This window comes from Lathamus discolor, chromosome 4 (genome assembly GCF_037157495.1).
Source record: "Lathamus discolor isolate bLatDis1 chromosome 4, bLatDis1.hap1, whole genome shotgun sequence".
Taxonomy (NCBI): domain Eukaryota; kingdom Metazoa; phylum Chordata; class Aves; order Psittaciformes; family Psittacidae; genus Lathamus; species Lathamus discolor.
The window spans coordinates 1105338-1123337 of NC_088887.1; the positions used below are offsets into that span (position 1 = coordinate 1105338).

At 39.5% G+C, this 18000-nt stretch overlaps 1 protein-coding gene across 5 annotated transcripts in view; it reads right to left on the reverse strand.

Moving 5' to 3' along the window:
• Positions 1-9869: 9869 nt before the first annotated feature.
• Positions 9870-18000, reverse strand: part of CBLB (Cbl proto-oncogene B) — a 121488-nt gene continuing 113357 nt past the window's right edge. For all 5 annotated transcript variants that reach the window (XM_065675937.1, XM_065675936.1, XM_065675935.1 and 2 more), the window contains 2 exons: positions 17848-17967; positions 9870-12558 (listed from right to left, as the gene is read on the reverse strand). In XM_065675937.1, the coding sequence (XP_065532009.1) occupies positions 12296-12558; positions 17848-17967 (383 nt within the window). In that variant the 3' untranslated portion in view covers positions 9870-12295. The remainder of the gene's footprint in view (positions 12559-17847; positions 17968-18000) is intronic.

Below are 18000 nucleotides of genomic sequence, written 5' to 3' on the forward strand. Positions count from 1 at the left end.
TTATTTGGGTAAAAGAAAAAAGAAAGTAGGAAAAAAGTCCTATGTAGAAAAAACCACCATTATTCTGCCAGTCTATAGATTCGGTCCCTTCTCTTTAACATCTTTTCTCTGCACTATTGCAGCCTCTTACACAACTGAGCTGTTTGTCATAGGTCCGGTTTGCTGGGCTCCTGTTTTAAATGAAACTGCATGCCATTAATAATAGATTGTTGAGAAAATCACCAGTATGGGATTTCTTGCCCAGCCAGCAATTCCACATCCCCCCACCTTCGCAGCTTCCCTTCATTTAATAGGGCAACAGGACATCTCAAGCTGATAAAAGCAGTCACATTAGTGTTGCCTTATACAGCAGCCTTCATCTGGAGCCAACACAGAGCAGTGATGACCTGATCCATTGCAGCTGTGCTGCGCACACCCTCACAGCAGCTACGCCACTGTTCATATCATCCATCACTGTTCATATCATACCGCAAGCCACAGCATATCTCCTTCCCAAGACTCCCCTAAGAGTCTGTTTAACTTAATTTGAGAGATTCCACATGTTCACAACCTGAGACTCCAGCAGTTGAGCATTTTGCCTATAAATTAGGAGCTACCATTCAGCATCATGGAGAACACTGTAAAGATGACAGCACTATAGAAACATACAGACAAGTATGATTTTAACTGTCAAATAATAAGACATAAACCACTGACACATTTAAAAGCTTAAGGTTCTCAACATTGCACTGATATTTCACTGCCCCGACATGAAACAAGCGCAGTTAAAACAATGCTTCCAGAGCTGGCCAGGCAGCTCAAGGTAGCTAAGTGCCTCAGAATGGCAAACAGCTAAAGAACCAGTAATGAAGAGCTTCCAATGACGTGACAGCTACTGTGGAAGACAGAAGGGGCAAGAAAGCAGCAAAGCATTACCGCTGCTGAATGTTCCTTGGCAGTGAAAGTTGTAGAGGAGAAGGAAGATCACAGTGTGACATGTCAGGATGTTCAATAGAGGGGCACAAGCTCGCATCAGTTGTGGTACTTAGGCTGCAAAAGCCAGCAAGGGTGAGAACATGCAATTTCTACAAGGAGCCTAGTTTCTGAGACTCTGTATCCCACCACCTGTCCCTGGGCCCATGTGAGTTTTGTATTCCCAGCACAGGAAGGCAAATCCCATTATTTTCACTTCCCTTGGAACTTCCCATGGCATCTCCCGCTGAACCCACGATGTGTGACTCTTCCTTTAAACTGAGCTAATCAAATCTTTGTCTTCGCAAAATGACCTAACATCACCAATAAGAGATCTTGGAGAAACAATAAAACTGACTCTGCAATGCTTTGTTCATCATTTACAACCTGGCCCATCTCCCATTGATCACAATGCAACTGTAGAAAGGACAAATTTCTTGTTCTCCAGACAGAACAAGGAAGAGGTGTTTTGCAGCTTCCAGGTTTCCTTCTCCAGCATCACGTACAATGCCAACCTCCACTTTCAGAGGTGCAAGTAAATGAGCTACACTTAAGATGTGTGTTTAAATTCCAATTATCATACAATTAAGCTACAACTGCGCTTCTCAAGAAACAGTATGCTCTTACAGCATAAACAAAACATCAGCAGAATTACTGAGATCTGTTCTTAGAGACATAAACCATCTTTATATACTTCTTACTGCTCTTCACGGGGACACTGCTTTACACCCCAAGGGTGCCTTCCTCTATATACGTGAATTCTGGTATCACTGCTCCTAAAACAGCCTTCAAAGCATTTTGAAAACCACATTCATCAAATCTTGTGGAACTGCTCCCCCTCTCCCTGCACCCCATCAAACTAATCTGACAGAGCTTTCATAAATAAAGGACCCCATTCCCAATGGGGAAGGGAACAGTCAAACACCTCAGAAACCATGGCTTTTACTCAGAGTTTAAGTTGGAATGAGGCCCGAGTCATTGCTGCAAACGTAGAATGCAAACAAGTGCCAAAGCCTGAAGGAGTTTCCCCTTCTTTCTTACTCTGCAACCCAAGAAAGCCCACTATCTTTGCAGCTTCAAAGGAGCTGACATGCAGCCCAGAGATCAAGCAAGCATTTCTAAGCATACTGGAGGCTGTTTTTCCCAGGAGTCTCCCTCTCTCCCCATGTTATTCAGTGGACATGCAAATGAAGTATTGTCCAACTTGTTCCCAAGTTTCTCACACAAATGCAGAAGGAATGCTCGCCTTTGTACAGTCCTAAAACTACCGCACAGGCCTGGCACACACATTTCTGCAGGCTCCCTGTGTGTTTCTGTATTTAAACTGAGTGAAATACACATAAATAACATTTAAGCAACATAACACTGGCTTTACAGTCCCACAGAAAATAAACCCCCTGCAGTTTAGAGACATCTCTCTAAACCTCTGCTTTAGAGATGTTAAATATTATAGATGTAATATTTACAACATAGAACCAGAAAGAGGGCATGTCCCTCCCCTCTCTGCCTTTTGAACACTGGAGCACCTACCAAGAGCACATAACAGAGTTTCTCTAGGTAAATATGTTTAAAACGGGATACCAAAAGCAGCTACTGACTTTGGGTGCACAGACAATTTCAGTGTGCTAACTGAGAAACCTTAACATGTGCTGGGGGATCAGGAAGCCACTTCTGAAAACACCTGAAAGCGAAGCATCCCAATTGCCCCCAAAATAATATCATCCTATTTGTGCAACAGCAGTTTTCCCCGCGCCTGATGGTTGTAAGATTTACTGCCAATGATGAGCATAAAGCACAATCACAGCACGACTGCTCTCTAGCTGAAAATTATTTCCACCACTGCACAGAAAAATAAACCCCAGATTTTAATGCTGAGAAAAAACGCTTCCATTTTAAAGAATAACCTGTTGCAAGGTCTCCATAGAGAAAAATGAACGTGGAACTGCAGGCTGCTGGCACTCCACACAAGATAAAATATAACCCTTCCTATTGTGGGAATTATATGGCTGGGTAAGGCTTAAACTGACTTTTCTGTAGCACAGTTCCAAACCCAAATTAAATACACCCTGCTACTTACATGCACTACGAGCCTTCCCAAGACTCGAGAGGAAGCCCTCTGCTGCAGTAAGGTCTCAATGTTTTCTAGATTTAACAGGTTCTGCAAACTGGGCTCTGATACAAAACTGCCCAATGACAAATGAGGTTTTCTTTGCTTGGCCATTCACTTGCAAGGTTTGGTGAACTTTCTCATTACAGTTTCAAACCCACTTAATTTTATCAATATTGTCTGATTTTGGGAGATGTTAACTAAATATATACTTGTTATAAATAACAAATGTAAGGCCCATTCTGAGACTTGCTGTTAATTTAAAGCAGTATTAAATAGAATTATTAAGTCATTATCTACCATTATTTGTGTTTTAACTAATGATGTTATTTACAGTCCTCATTTACTTCTGGTGAAAAAATGTCCATCAGATGAGCCATTTTCTTTCTTTCTTTCTGAAGACTATTTTCTTTACCTTTTTTTCACTTTCTTCCTCTGCAGGTACCTCTGTCACATCCATCCTTCCTCTGTTTCTTCTTGTACATCTTTTCACCCTGCGGTCACTGACTCACTACCAAGAGAGGGATAACAATGTCTTGTTCAAACAATGTAACTGCTGAAGAAGCATCAGTTGGTAGACATAATTTCAGAAACTATATAAAACCCAGAAGTTTCCTTACTTGTTCATTAACCAAGGAGGACAAAAAAAAGAGTTGGAGAAAATGTGGCTCCTTAAAGCTGCTGTTCAACACATACCTTGACAAACAAGGAAGAAGAGCAGCAGCATCTTCCCTTCTTGAAAGGCATGTGCAACAGCTTCCCCAGACTGAAAAGCTTTTCCACCGTAAGAACTGTTCTCTTGGAGAAAAAAACCAAAATCAATGCTTTTCCCAAAATCCCTTTTATCCTACAAACACACGCTACTAACAAATCATCCAACCAGTCCCCTCCGTACGTCTCATACAGCTATCTTGACAGACTCTGCTACAGTCTTGAAAGGGAGAAGACCAGGCATGGATCTTACTGTAATGGAGAAAGCTCAAATACAATGATGATACAGTACAAATAATACAAGGTCCCATAAGGGCACACCACTGAAAAATAATTTCAGCTCAACCAACCAAGAAAAATCAATCCACATCGCTAAGATAGTTTGTACATCAACAGGAGCCGCTGTGTATCAGCTGCTGGGCCACGCTGCTGTACTCGTCACTAGAAAGAAATTAACCTATGTCCTGTGCACCCCACCACAAGAACGCTGTGTACTTCAGAAGGCAGATTACAGCAACCACTAAGTAAGCATGGAAAAGACATGGGTTTCAGGATCGGCTGAATTTCACAGCAGTATGCTCATGGCACCACACGTGAGCGCAGCAGGTTACACAACCACAACAAAGTGAAAAGCATACCCACAACCCTTTTGAATGTAACCACAGACAATTTTAACTTGGTCTCAGGCCCTTACAAATTGTTACGGGATGCGGTTAAAAGGGAACCAAGAGCCAGTTGGACGGCAGGTTCACAGCCTGCAGCAGTGCCCTGCTCAGCCAGTACCTTAACATCATTAAAACAAAGCAGAGACACAATTAAGACTCTGCCTCTCCTAATAATCCTGGAGACTGTTTACTCAGCAACACCACCACATCAAAGGAAAGGATGCCAATGCCTGAAGACAAATCTGTTCAACTCAAGCCAGCCTTGTTTATTTGCTAATACTCTTCTTGCTAAAACTAAACCCCAAAACACACAGGAAAGCCTTTAAGGGCCTGGAAACCACCACGTTAAACCACCGGTAAAAACATGTTGCTATGAGAACTGACTAAGCAGTTTCCTGCTCAGAATTTCAGAGCTGTGCCAGAGACCACAGCAAGGTGGGGTGAAGAGCAATAGTGGAAGGGTGACCACTAAAATGAGGGTACTACGGTGCAGGCCCTTTTCACGTGGCTATGCTGCGCCGCAAACACGGTAAGATTTCCCCCACATCAGTGCACCCGTGAACACTACAACTCAAATGTCCTCCTCCACCCACACTCCGGAACACTTAAACATATTTCTAAGATGTGAGACTTCTTCCTTCTGCTGTTTGTGCCAAACTTCCACCCATCTTCTCTCACCTGACTTCACTCCACGCTTTGCTCCATTGCCCCTTCTTCCCCATTCCGTCCCTTATCTTCCCATTACACTATTCCTGCTCTTCCCAAGATAAATCATGGTTCTAACACACTACCTTCACGGCATCCTTCCTCTCTCAGCTTGTATGTTCTCAACCCTTCCATCAGCATCCAGCTGCCTTGTCTCTGGAGGATCTCTTCTGGGTGGGTAGTCTCCATTTGTATTAGACCTACGGTAAGGCATCCGTTTCTGTTAGATTCTGGGAGAACTACAATGCGTAACCCCCAGTCCGCAGCATGTGAAACCATGAACTCTGTCTACAGCCATGCTCACAAATAGTGGTTCATCTAAAAAGCCACAGTTATCATCATCACAACCAACCTCTGGGCAAGATTACCTGACAAATGAAGAATAAAGGTCTTCTGGGAGCCACCGGTGGAATCATTCAGATGTCGCGTTTTTACCTTTTGTGTGTGAGAATTTTCTGTTACATTAAAGTATAGAGGCAATCTTTCATCTGAGCCACTCATGGTAATCAGTTACCTTCATCTGCAAGTGACCTCCCAACTTCAGAGACACACAATTTATTCCTTCAACCAGCACCTCACCCAGGACAAGAAGTTAGCAGACAGAACTGTGACTTTCCAAGCTACAAACCGCATTTGTTAGCCAAGCTTCTTAACTGTCCTATTGAGACACAAGCCATTTCAAACACAAGGGCAGTTATTAGGAGAAAATGTCTTTATTGGTTTCTTTCCACATCTCAGAAACAGCAGAGGGGGCTGCTGAAATAAGAAGAGGATTTCATCTCCACCTCTGACAAATCATGAGACACAAGAGTGTATTTCCAGGCTGAGAAGGCAACAGGAAAAATATGTCTTCAGAAAACAGGCTCTCTCACAGAATTCTGAACCCAATTTGCACAACTGTGCTCTCAGGGGCCATTCAGATATGGCACGAAAAATCTGTACGATTGAGACAGATAAGACTAGCAGAATACATACGTGGAATTACAGAAGAAAATACAGATGCGGTTGCAAGCTGAGATGGGAAACTGTCAAGCGCCCGTCATTAGGGCACCGGTGGTTGATGTCACTGTGAAGAGACCTTTGCGAGGGGCGGATGAGGATGCAAGCAAAATAATGCATCTGTTGCGGGGCAGAGGCAGCACTGAACGCGGCTCAAGCTGCGATGGGTGAGCGCAGGATAATTTGAGTTTCAGTGTAATAAAGGTACTGCTGGTAACAGCCACAGGGAAAAGTACAGAGCATAAAAATTCTGAAATACTGGTCCAAGAATTTCATAGGGACCGTACTGAATTGGCAATAAAGATGCAAACTGCAAGAGGAAACACCTGGAAGTCACATGTTCAAGCAAGGTAACAGCTTCAGAAAACTACGCCGGCCACTAACTTGAGGTGTTTTGGAATAGCTGTTCACGTAGACTCACTCACCCCTCTACAGATTCTGAAATACAGTGATACTCAATTCGCAAATTAATAAAAGACGCTCCTTAGGGCACTCACTGCATTGTGGTCTGATGATAACCAGGGATCATTTATTATTTTAAGTGTCCTGTTCATTACACAGACACACAGAAGAAAGCCATCTCTTTTGGAGTAAATATATGCACCTTCCCAGCCATCTAGGGAATGAAACTTGCCTTTTAAAACATGGATGACTATAGCAGCATGATGATTCTGCAAATTCAGTTCAGTTATCCAAAAGGAGAAGGTATTTTGCAGGTGCAAGTACTACAGTCTAGTTCGGGACTCCACAGGTTGGCATCAGCTGGAATACTCTCTTCTCCATGCTTCACAGACTAGCATGTACGTATAAATGTCATTCAAAAACCAAGATGATAAGCTTTAAAACAGAGATGTTTGCACATAGATCCTTATGATGCTTTTGGTTGTATTGCTAGCATCAAAGAACATGCTGAACAGAGTGGTACTTCACCTTTCCCTCTGCTGCTAAGACCCTGGGATCCTGTTGCAAAACAGCACGTCTTTGAAAGAACTTCTCCAAGAAGGACACCGTACTTGAAGACTGGAGTAATCTGAACAAATACTCCCTTCATTTGCACTAGACACCCAGGCAGTTTAAAACAGCTACACAGAATCATAGAATAGTTGGGGTTGGAAAGGACCCCCCTGCCATAGGCAGGGACACCTCACCCATCTTGTATGCCAAGAGGATTGGTCTGGATTTTTAGGACAATTATCTTCTTCTGTGCAGTTCTTCGCTCCTCTCCCATCTTGCTGGCTACCGTGGCAGTTACTGCAATAAGTAAAGCTGACTTCTTTTTGAACAAGCATTCATGTAGTTACACAGGCTGATTCCTTCACAGATCACAAAGGCAGATGCTTCACAGTCAAAAGATCAGCATTCAATGGGTTTGTGCTTCTGTTTCTAGCAAGTCTAGGAAGCAAGAATCATATCACGACTCATATTATTCTGAGGCCTTTCAATTCCTTATGATGTGTGGGAAGGATATGGGATTAAATTTTACAAATTTAAGATTAATTTTTGATTTAAGAGATTTAGGATTTATTTTGAGTAAGAATTTTCCTTGTGGACATGAAATCATCTTAAGACACATGAAATCTTCAGGTGCTAAAGTAACACACTGTTTTAAAATCTAAATTTATCATTTGCCTGATGGAGACTCACTGCAACTGATAAATGAAGGCAGAGATCTTGTACAGAATTCATGACTGGGTCTATCAAACAAAAATTACTGAACAACTCCTAGAGCACCGAAAGAGTTTGATTTTAACACAATAAAGTGAAAGTCTGACTTTCACATCAGAAGAGTAAAAGTGAAAGAAACAAGCAGCTATAGTACTATGGACAAGTATAACAAACAGTTAACTTCCCTACTTACCAATGACTAGTGACCTATATAATGGACAAGGATTTAACACAGACTGAAGTATGAATTACAAAAAATCTCATCATTGAAGGTCTAATCCGACCTGCAGGGAATGGTGCTGGGCTTTAAACAGTAGCAGTTGCATTGTCATGCACAGTGGAGGGGGTAGATTTTCTAAGCTGTTTTTCAGAATGCTGGCATACAGTAGTAAAAAAAGATGTTTTACACTCCCAAAGTATTTCTTTTGACATGAGGAGTACAACGCTCGAGAATGTAAATGCACAGGATATTGAAGAAATAAAACTGTGTGAGCTTATTGTAGTTTTCTTCAGCAAAAGATTCCTGTAAATTAACATACAGTTGCATTATGTTAACTGCACTGGATTCCAAATATTTAATGAGTATCACCTTTCTGCCATACAACTGTTACATCCACATTCTTAAATTACAGCTAATTTATGTATTTTTACCACTGAAATTTGGAAACCAAGTCACATATGGGGATCTAAAGCAAATGTCTCGATGCAATGAGTCACCTTATTTCAGAGCAAGGCATCTCATTTTTGTGGCTTACAGAACAATGGTTTGTCAGATCCCTGCGGATGATAGGCCAAGTTTCTAAAGCAGCACAGGAAAAGTGGTGATATTCAATAACAAGAGAGTCAGAGTCTTGAGAAATCATGGACCAACCCAAAGTTCTGTTAACATTAATTTTATAAAATACCTTACATGAACAGATAAAGAACTTGCGCATACATAAAAACCAAAATTTAAAAAGAATGTTGAATAAAATATAAATTAATTGAACACATCACTAAGTTTGCCACATGTTAGACAAGCTTATAAAAGGCATTTTCAGATAAAAAAGTTATTTGAAAGAAAATCCTTCAAAATGAAAACTACTGAAGTCCTTTTTCAAGAAGTCATTCCTAAAAGCACTAAATTCCAGGTCAACAACAGGTGGTACCTGAATTTGCTTAGAATACGGTGTTCTTTTGCTTCAAAATTTGTCAAGCTTTACGACACAAATTTAAATGCTTTCAAGGTCAGAGTCATCAGTGCAAAGTAAAGCTTCAAGCTGAAAATGACAGAAACATAACAGAAGACATGATCCTGGTACAAAACCTCCTAAATTCACATTATGAAAAACACTGTGCCAGATGCACTCTTGAGATACAGAACATTAACAAATTTAACCAGTGGCCATTTCAGGGTTCCAGCCAAGACATTAACATAGCTAATCATTTATTTTATCACAATTCCAACCTTTTTCTACTTGGTCTTTGGAAGAGATACATGCTGCTGATGTCCCCTCACTCTGCTCAACTTTTGGTTCCATCAATTTGCTTAAAATTCAGTAATTCAGCAAAAAAAGGAGATCAAAAGTGAGGCCAACAGACATCAGAATGATGGTTTAAAGCCTGCAATGACATATAACTGGAAGAAATATGATGGCACATTTCTGAGTTGAACCAATTTTATTCATTCAAGCACTTCCACTGAAGTCAGTCTTCCTTAAAGTTATAGATGTGCATAACACACTGCGAGGCTCAAACCCTGACATCTTTCAAAGGTTAAAAGATGTTTAGAGAACTGTGTGTTTAGAGAACTAGACTGCAGCCAGATTAATTTATTTTAAGCCTATTAATTCCTGCTGAGTAAACATCAACACTCTGGCGAAGCAATTTTGCTCCGTTTGACTTTAAAACTATTAACCAAAACGGGGTTGAAATAATCTTCACGTTCCACTATTTAGAAGCATTATTAGCACGCTCATTTAAAGATTAATGGAACTCTCTTCACGTTACCACTCAGAATATTGCTTATCAAGCTTTTTTTAACACATACTAAATGAAAAAGTGTCACTGGTGGTCACAACCAGAAAGAAGGAGGAAAAATGAAAACCTTTACTCTATCAGGCAGGAGTTGCAGGCACTAACTGAAATATAAGCCTGTAATTTATAGTAAGCTGTTCCATAAAAGTGAGAAAATTACCTCCCCATTACAAGTCAGAATTTCAAAAGTCAATCTGCAGATTGTTTTCTCATCCTTGTGAAGTGTTGTCATCGCTATTCTGGCAGTTATGCTAGAACCTCATTTAAGCCATTCCAGTACAACCAGAGTATTTCATAGCATGAATCATTCTGAATTTACAGTTAGCTAAAATGCTACAGTGATGTTGTAAACAAACCGAATGAACAACAAGGTTCAAGCTATGCAAAACTTCTCCACAAAACAGAGGAAAGATGTCCTGAACTAAAAGCACAGACCGTAACTAAATCGAAACTTCATACACTGTATGAAAAGTTGAATGAAAGCTGAATGAACATTTAAAGGATGGTGCAAATGCCCTTTTCTAAAACAAACTCAGGATCATTCTCTTAAATCAAAATGGAACAGAAGCTCTTCCCTATACCCCCATTTCTCCTGATCATCTTTTAACACTGAAGCAGATAAATTATATCCATACTCTGCTTTGTGATGCTACAAAATAATTTAAGAATAAGGTTTCTTTTATGAAATGATGGCATTGGGTATCACAGTAATTTCCACTGGGTATTTCCAGTTATTTTGGATCCTGCAATTCAGCCATTTGCTGTTGGTACAAAAAAACATCTTTAAAACAAATGCATTGGCTGCTGAGATCTGATCCTGCAAGCGATGTAACCTCTACTGCTTGCTCTGAGTGAAGGAGAACACCAACAGCTGATAGGGAACAATAAATACCCACCTCACAACCATCTTAGCACGCTGTGAGAATTCTTGTACACTGATCACATCTCGAATGTGATAAATATTCTAACTACCTCTGATTTTATCTTTTCAATAGCAATAAAAGTAAAGAAGATTTCAAAGTTTCCTCAAAAAAAAACCCAAACAAAACCAAGAAAGCAGCAATCTTAAGGATTATTCTGGAAATATTTGGACTCTTAACTTTGAGTGTCCTAAGAACAGAGTTGTTTTCTCTCTCTCTCTCTTCTAAATTTGGGAAGATTTTTTAATTTGGCTTGCATCAATCTGGGCTCAAAAAATAAAATGTCAAAGCCTGGAGTATCACTAACCAAGCAAAACGAAAATGTATTTCCGACTAAGCAGCTGGAAAGAGAGGGAATGAATTTGGGCATTAGACACATACTTGGAAATGATAAAGTGTACAGATGAAAAGGTTATGAACTTTGCAAAAATATATTGCTACAGTAGCATTAGAAATTAACAGTGCATCACAGACTTAAAGTTTCCATGTTAATACAAACCGATTCAAGCCACAATGAACCACAGGATAATCACTCAAACAAGAAATTAACCGCATCCTACTTTAGAGAAGCTAGAACTGGAATTAACCTGAATATCATTCATATGATTGAAAAGGATTCCTTCTAGTCTGGCATGCCTCAGTTTACACAGGCCATAGAGAACTGGTGCCAGTGGTGTGTAATCAAAACACGGTATCATCATGTGCATTTGGCTTTGTTGAACATTTGCGATCAAATACTCAAATCTGAAAGCTTTTACATGTTAGAACTCTATCACCGCTGCAGGAAGTGTTTTATTTGTTGGTTGGGATTTTTTTATGGAAACTGTATAAAAGCCCTAGAGGACTACAGGTCGTGGAGATCATGTTAAACAGAAAGCTGCCCAACATTACTGTCAAAACACCTTTAAAAAGACAGTTCATAAACAGAATAATGCATTTTACATTCAGGTATTTCCTCTCTCAAAAGCAAAGTAATCTCAGAAGGAAAAACAAATATATCAGTAGTGAAGGCCACATACTTTTGCATTTGATGAGCTGAAATGCAAAAAATAATTAAAGCATCTTGTAAGACAAGAAAAAAACAAACCAAAACAAAAACCAAACAAAACCCAAACACAGAACTGCTGGAAAGTGATTATTTAGTTGCTGGGGTGGTCAGCATGGAAACTGTTGGGAATGCTACAGCAGAACTGACCACAAGTACAAGGAAATAGGAACAGGAACATAGTACAGGCACCAACTAGAAAAACTGTAACTTGTCAACTTGTAAACAAGAAAAAGCATTTCACAGATTAAAAGTCCTAGGGAAGTAAACTTCTTTAAATTATTTTGTCAGTTCAACCCTGATTTAAAAAAGTATGGCTAGCAAAAATACATAAGCCTCGGCGTATTTATAAGTCTTGATCAGAGCAGCCATGAGCCTTTGATAAACGGCTGGAAACAAACACCCTTCTACTAAGGATGAAAGAAAAATATTCCGTTCTCTTCTTTCTCTCATTCCCCAGTCCACACGGGTACATGTAGAATTCACATGCTCCGAGGAAATCTTGATGCTGCTATAGATTGAGACGCGGGGAGACTGGTGGAGGAAAACAGACAAACTCTCTCAAAATACTACGGGCCACGTCAACATTATTCTGGGCAATTTCAAGTGCCCTCTTGACTTCTTCAAAGGAATAGCCCTCTCCCATGAGTTTTGCGATTTTTGCATCCACATTCTCCATCGAACTGTCAGAGCTGTATGCTTTCCTGTGGTGTATTTCCGGTGCAGTCCTCCGGGGAAGTGGCTTAGGGGGCCTGGCTGGTGCTTGTGAACCATCTGTTTCAAATAAAGGAGATAAAAATCATCATGAATTGGCTTCAAATTACGTTATAGGTTGACCTCATGAAGAGGCTTAAAAAATAAAATTCTAAACAAACGTGAAAAAGATATTTTAATTCACGGACACGTCTCATTTGAGAATTTGGACAGAAGCTGAACTCCTCAAGAACATCCGAACTGGAAATAATGCAACAAAACACTACTTTAATAATAAGGCAGCAACACGCAAGTTACAATCTCAATTATCCATAACTGGAAGAAAGTATGTAACTATGCTGAAATCAGCCGGTCAAAACTTTAAAGGCTCTCCACTGCCAAGCCCCAGTTTGAGAACTTCTTCTCAGTCTGTTAAAAAAAACCCCAAAACTACAACCCACAAACCAAACCAACTGGATCACAATTTTATTCAAGACCGTAAGTTGTGCAGAAGAGGAATCCAGCCAAGTCTGCCTGAGGGCAAAAATTCCTTCACTTTTTGGTACGTCTTGCAGATTGTCTTCAGTCAAACGCAGTTCATTTCATGCATAGCAGCTAGGCATAAGTACAGAAATAACTGGTTTCTCAAAAAAACCCCTCCAGCCCAATTATTTTCAGGGGCCAGAACCGAACACAATCCTTCCTCTCCAGCCCTCCTTAGTCAATATCTCCCCTTTCCTTCTCTTCTATGGAAAGGTTACTTTCACAGTTAATGCTGGTGCTAAGAATCATGATGTGCTAATGTAAAAAAGGAATATTCAAACTTGCTAATCTTCTGAGTCAAGAGTTTTGTGCTCAAGTAAACTTGGCACTTTAATGAAACCCCTTTATCCTCACTGATTCCACAATAAGAAGCTTAAATACAAGCAGGGATAGAGTAGAAAACACTTTCAAAGTACTTAAAAAAAATAAAGTCTTTAATCCTTCAAAAAGAATTCTAAAAAGTTTCATCAACAGTGACTTTGATAGATAAATTAGAGGAGTTTCTGGCTGCAATACTCGCTGTTTACTTACACTGACAGCAATGGCATTTTGCAATGTTAAGGACTTCAGAGACAGTTTTTTAGTGATGAAGAAATGCTGTAGCTCTAGTATTGCTGTTACAACGTGGTACCTTATTGTAACACTGACATAGACAGAACTGTAATTCCACTGAATGCATTAAACACTTAGGATGAATGAAAATAGTTGACATTAGTGCAAGCCTAACCAAGGTGTATTTTTCTCAAGTTTCCACGCGTTCAGATGAGAGTGTTGCTATACGTCTTAATCCTATTTCTTAATTCAGAGAAGACAGGCAAACGGTACTTTTAGCAAGATGGTGATATTCATATTACAAATGGATGGGACAAATTTCATTAAAAATTTACAGTAAGGGGCTAAAATTAACTTTGTTCTAATTTCATTGCCTGTTTTCCTTGCAAATAGTTATGCACAGCCTACAGGCTCTAGGGGCTATTTCGTGTATGGAATGATTTTTTTTTTTCTCCCTGAAAATAAAAATACTTACAGAAATGCTAAAAATTCTACTAAACACACCTGAAGCAGGCCCAAACCTCCTATGAAGGTGTGAAAGAAACACACTGGTTTGAAGACTTAACCATAGCTCAGGAAACGCAATCACTATAACTAAATCAAAACCAAGTTCAAATTCCTCATTTCACTCATTTTAGAAAACTCAAGCCTGTCACAAAAGAATATTCTTCATACTTTAAACAATGATCTATCGTGTTAAAAACAATCAGTCTCCTTTCACAAACACGTCAAGCTTTTAATATGGACATTTTGTCATGGACTGCCTTCCTGTGGCGGATGGAACTAAATTAATCTGCAGGCTTTACATATTCCCCTGGGCCCGAAGTGCAGAAGAAATTCCTTAAGCATATATCTGATCCTTCTGTGTTACGCGAGGTATTTTTTTGCTACGCCCAGTCTAATACACGCTTAAATCTTATTTCTTATGTAAAACCTTCACTTTGCTCAAGTTTCCAAACAAACTCTATTAAGCAATCACATAATTCAGAAAGGTCATTTTTAATTCCATCAGCAGATTTGCAGCATGGGCATTTTATTCTCACTGCAGTGACATCTCTCTATAGCACAGATGCTTTAAGATCTTCGGACCGCTTTAACTCAATTCCCATTATTATTTTTTTAAGCACTGGCATCTTTTTCAATATCTTCACATCCATATAAAATTTTTGCTGAAGCGGGTATCACACTGGATCCTGAGCTTAAAGATACTAAGCCTAAGCTGCCTGTCCATCTGGACACTGAGATAGAGGTATTTAAGCAAGACTTCCTTCCCAACCTCCCATCCTCTGATATTTCAGTCACTGTGGATGCCTAACTAGAAATTTAAATAGATTTTCTAATTGTGTAATTCAATTAACAGTTTCTATAGCAAGGAGTTTCCTCTATGCTTCACATTTCTGTAATTCAGCACCACATTTAACCCTTGGATAACAGGTCAGTATAAAGGCAGACATGGGCTCATTTAATAAGTGTTTAAGAAGCTTGTAAAAAATTGTGAGGTGAATGCTCTGTGGCCGACTGGGAAGAGGATATTTGTAACAATGCCAACTATCTATTTCTCTCTGGTGTGAAATGGCCCTCCTCTATGCTACCCTGGCTGTTTCTCCTGTGCGTTCCATGGGCTTTCACCAACAGACTGTGAAGCATCAGAGAACCACATGATGAAGGCTTGTTGACCAAGGTCCTCTCTGGGGCAGCAGCAAGCAGCTGCATCTAATCTAACTGGGGTAAAAGGAGCAAAGCATCCCCCCATAAAGGGGACATCTATACTAAGGGGCAGAGAGAGCAGGAGGAAAGTGAGAAAGGAGTAACTGCACATATTCATCTCTTAGGCTGTTAGGCTACAGTTTGCCCAGAGAAGCTGTGGCTGCCTCATCCCTGGCAGTGTTCAAGGCCAGGTTGGATGGGCTTTGAGCAACCTGCTATAGTAGAAGGTGTCCCTGTCCATGGTAGGGTCATTGTAACTAGATGATCTTTAAGATCGCTTCCAATCCAAACCATTCTATGATTCCATGATATTCACATTTTGTATTACTGTGGCATATTATTCCCCCTAGGGTTAATTGAAATGAACCCTGAAATAGTAGGGAACACGCTTCCCTAAAATTGCCATGTAAAGGAATTTAAATTTGCATACAAGTGCTTTAATAAGGCCAGGTGAGTGAACAGGCAGCAGACATCTGTATAAGAGCACTAACTTTCTTCTACCTTTTCCAAATATCATTAGCTGTGCTTAGGTAAACTACGCTAACAATTAGCAATATCTCCTTTTGCTTTAATTGTAATAGGTTTTAAATGCTGTACTTAAGACGTTTGAAAAAACATGCCTTTAGGATAGTTAGGTGCATAGCTGAGAACTATTACTTAAGTGTTCAATACTGAACATGCTGCTGAATTAGAATAAATTTCCCATCTAACAATTCAGTTTAACATCACGAGAGCAATCTTAAAACAGTCAAGCTGAAGCACAGAAGTTAAAGGATTCCCCACACTATTCTAGGGAGCCAGTGGCTAAATTCTAATTAGATTTGAGAGCGAACTACACTTCTTTTCCAGCTAGTTCAAAGAACCACCATACAGAAGGGCTGAAATAAAGAATTTCCTTTCAGGATAAATGTTCAGAATAAATGCAAAAACAAAGGTTCTGAACACTGTTACACTCTCTACATTGTCTTTTTAAAACATAGATGAAGGTGAATCTCTTCATCCCGAAGCTCATCAGTTCTGTTCTATGGAATTACTGCTATTGTAAAAAACAGCTTTCCAATTAAGAGTTTGACATGATCTATCACATAGCTTTCATTTAAGTGAAAGTTAATTCAATATCTTGCTGTACATCATGCTGATTTAGAATAGTATTTATGGCAAAGGCCAACACGTGAGTGCTTTAGATGGCTGTGGGAAACATACAGATGGAAAAGTATTTATTATGTGACATCGGAAAGCTCCAAGATCTTGAGTAGCAAGCATCTTGCTGCAACATAGGAAAATTCAAAATTGCTCTACCACAGAAGTGCAAGAATTGCAGGAAAACTCTGTAGCTTTAAAAGGTAGCTATATCAATGTCTTAATTTGTACTACAAAGGTAGTTAAAATACCCTAAATAAATCAGGGTAATGTTGCAAGACAAATGTGTCACACATAAAACAACATTTTTTTTCCTAGCAATGCAGGGAAAAAAAGAGAAACACTGTTAGATAAGTAGAGGTATCCTCTCCAAAGTGCTATTATTTGCCAAAGCATCACACTAATTCTCAAAAGTGCTATTCATTAAAAATTCTGTAGCACTCCTCAGGCTTACTTGATTTCCCCTGTTACTTTAAGTTGGAAGAATACATTCTTTCCTATATCGAGCAGAGTGAAGCTACGTATTCCTGAGAAGGAGAGATATAATTTCTCTTAAAAAAAAAAAAAAAAAATCAGTTTTTCCACTTGTGATTGTTGCATTCAAACATTGCTCACCACTACAACAGAAAGATTTGAGAATTAAGACCCTTTCTTTATGCATTAGAAATGATTTTTCATGAACAAAGAATGAGTAATAATTCAAAGCATCCCTTGGCTTTTTCTGTGTGCGGTCTCTCCACACAACAAATGAGGTAGGTGGGGCAATCCTCCCCCCACCTCTAAGAAAGGAAAATTCATCTAAAAATTGGTCAAAGTACTCTGAAATACAGGTAATACTGTTATTATTTCAATTAATTGGAGTAGCTTTCCTTTAAATACTATTTGTACGGCCTGAACATCATGAGCAAAATATCTATGGCAGAGGAATTACTCCTACTGTACCTGTTCTGTGGCAAATAGAAGTCTGAATTTTATTTGGTTCTGGTTCTTGGTGTTTTATCACAAAACAGTTGGGTTTTTTTTCCTTTTTTTTTTTTTTTTTGTTTGTTTGGTTTTTAAACAAAAATGGAAGTAAGTTGCTTGTGGTCCCTGCAGCAGGATTTCTGATCTGTGAGCTTTACAGGTGGCAGGAAAATCTCTGCCTTTCTCAAAAACTAAGGAACACTAGAACTTGCATAAGCATTTAGTTTGGCAGCTAGTGAAATTGATGCCATTAATATCTACACCTACAGACAACAGGTAGCCACTTCTACCTTTATTGCAGAATTTTAATCTCCGTTATCCTATGATGATTTTGTGTTTTTGTAAAGCAATATTAACCATGGCCATTTATTGCCTGGAATGACAAAAGCCTCACTGGACTTCATGGATGGAAGTTATTTGGTTCATGAAGTTGCAATTTTCTACAAGAATAGTTTTCTACCTTACCTGAAGAGGGAGGAAGTTGATCATAGTCTTGAGATGTCCTATTTGTTTTGACATTTTCTCCAGTTACTCTGCGAGCAGGTGGCAAAGGAACATGACCAGTGAGCGGATCAAAATGGGGATCTGCAATAACAGAACAAAAAAGGTGTCTTAGAA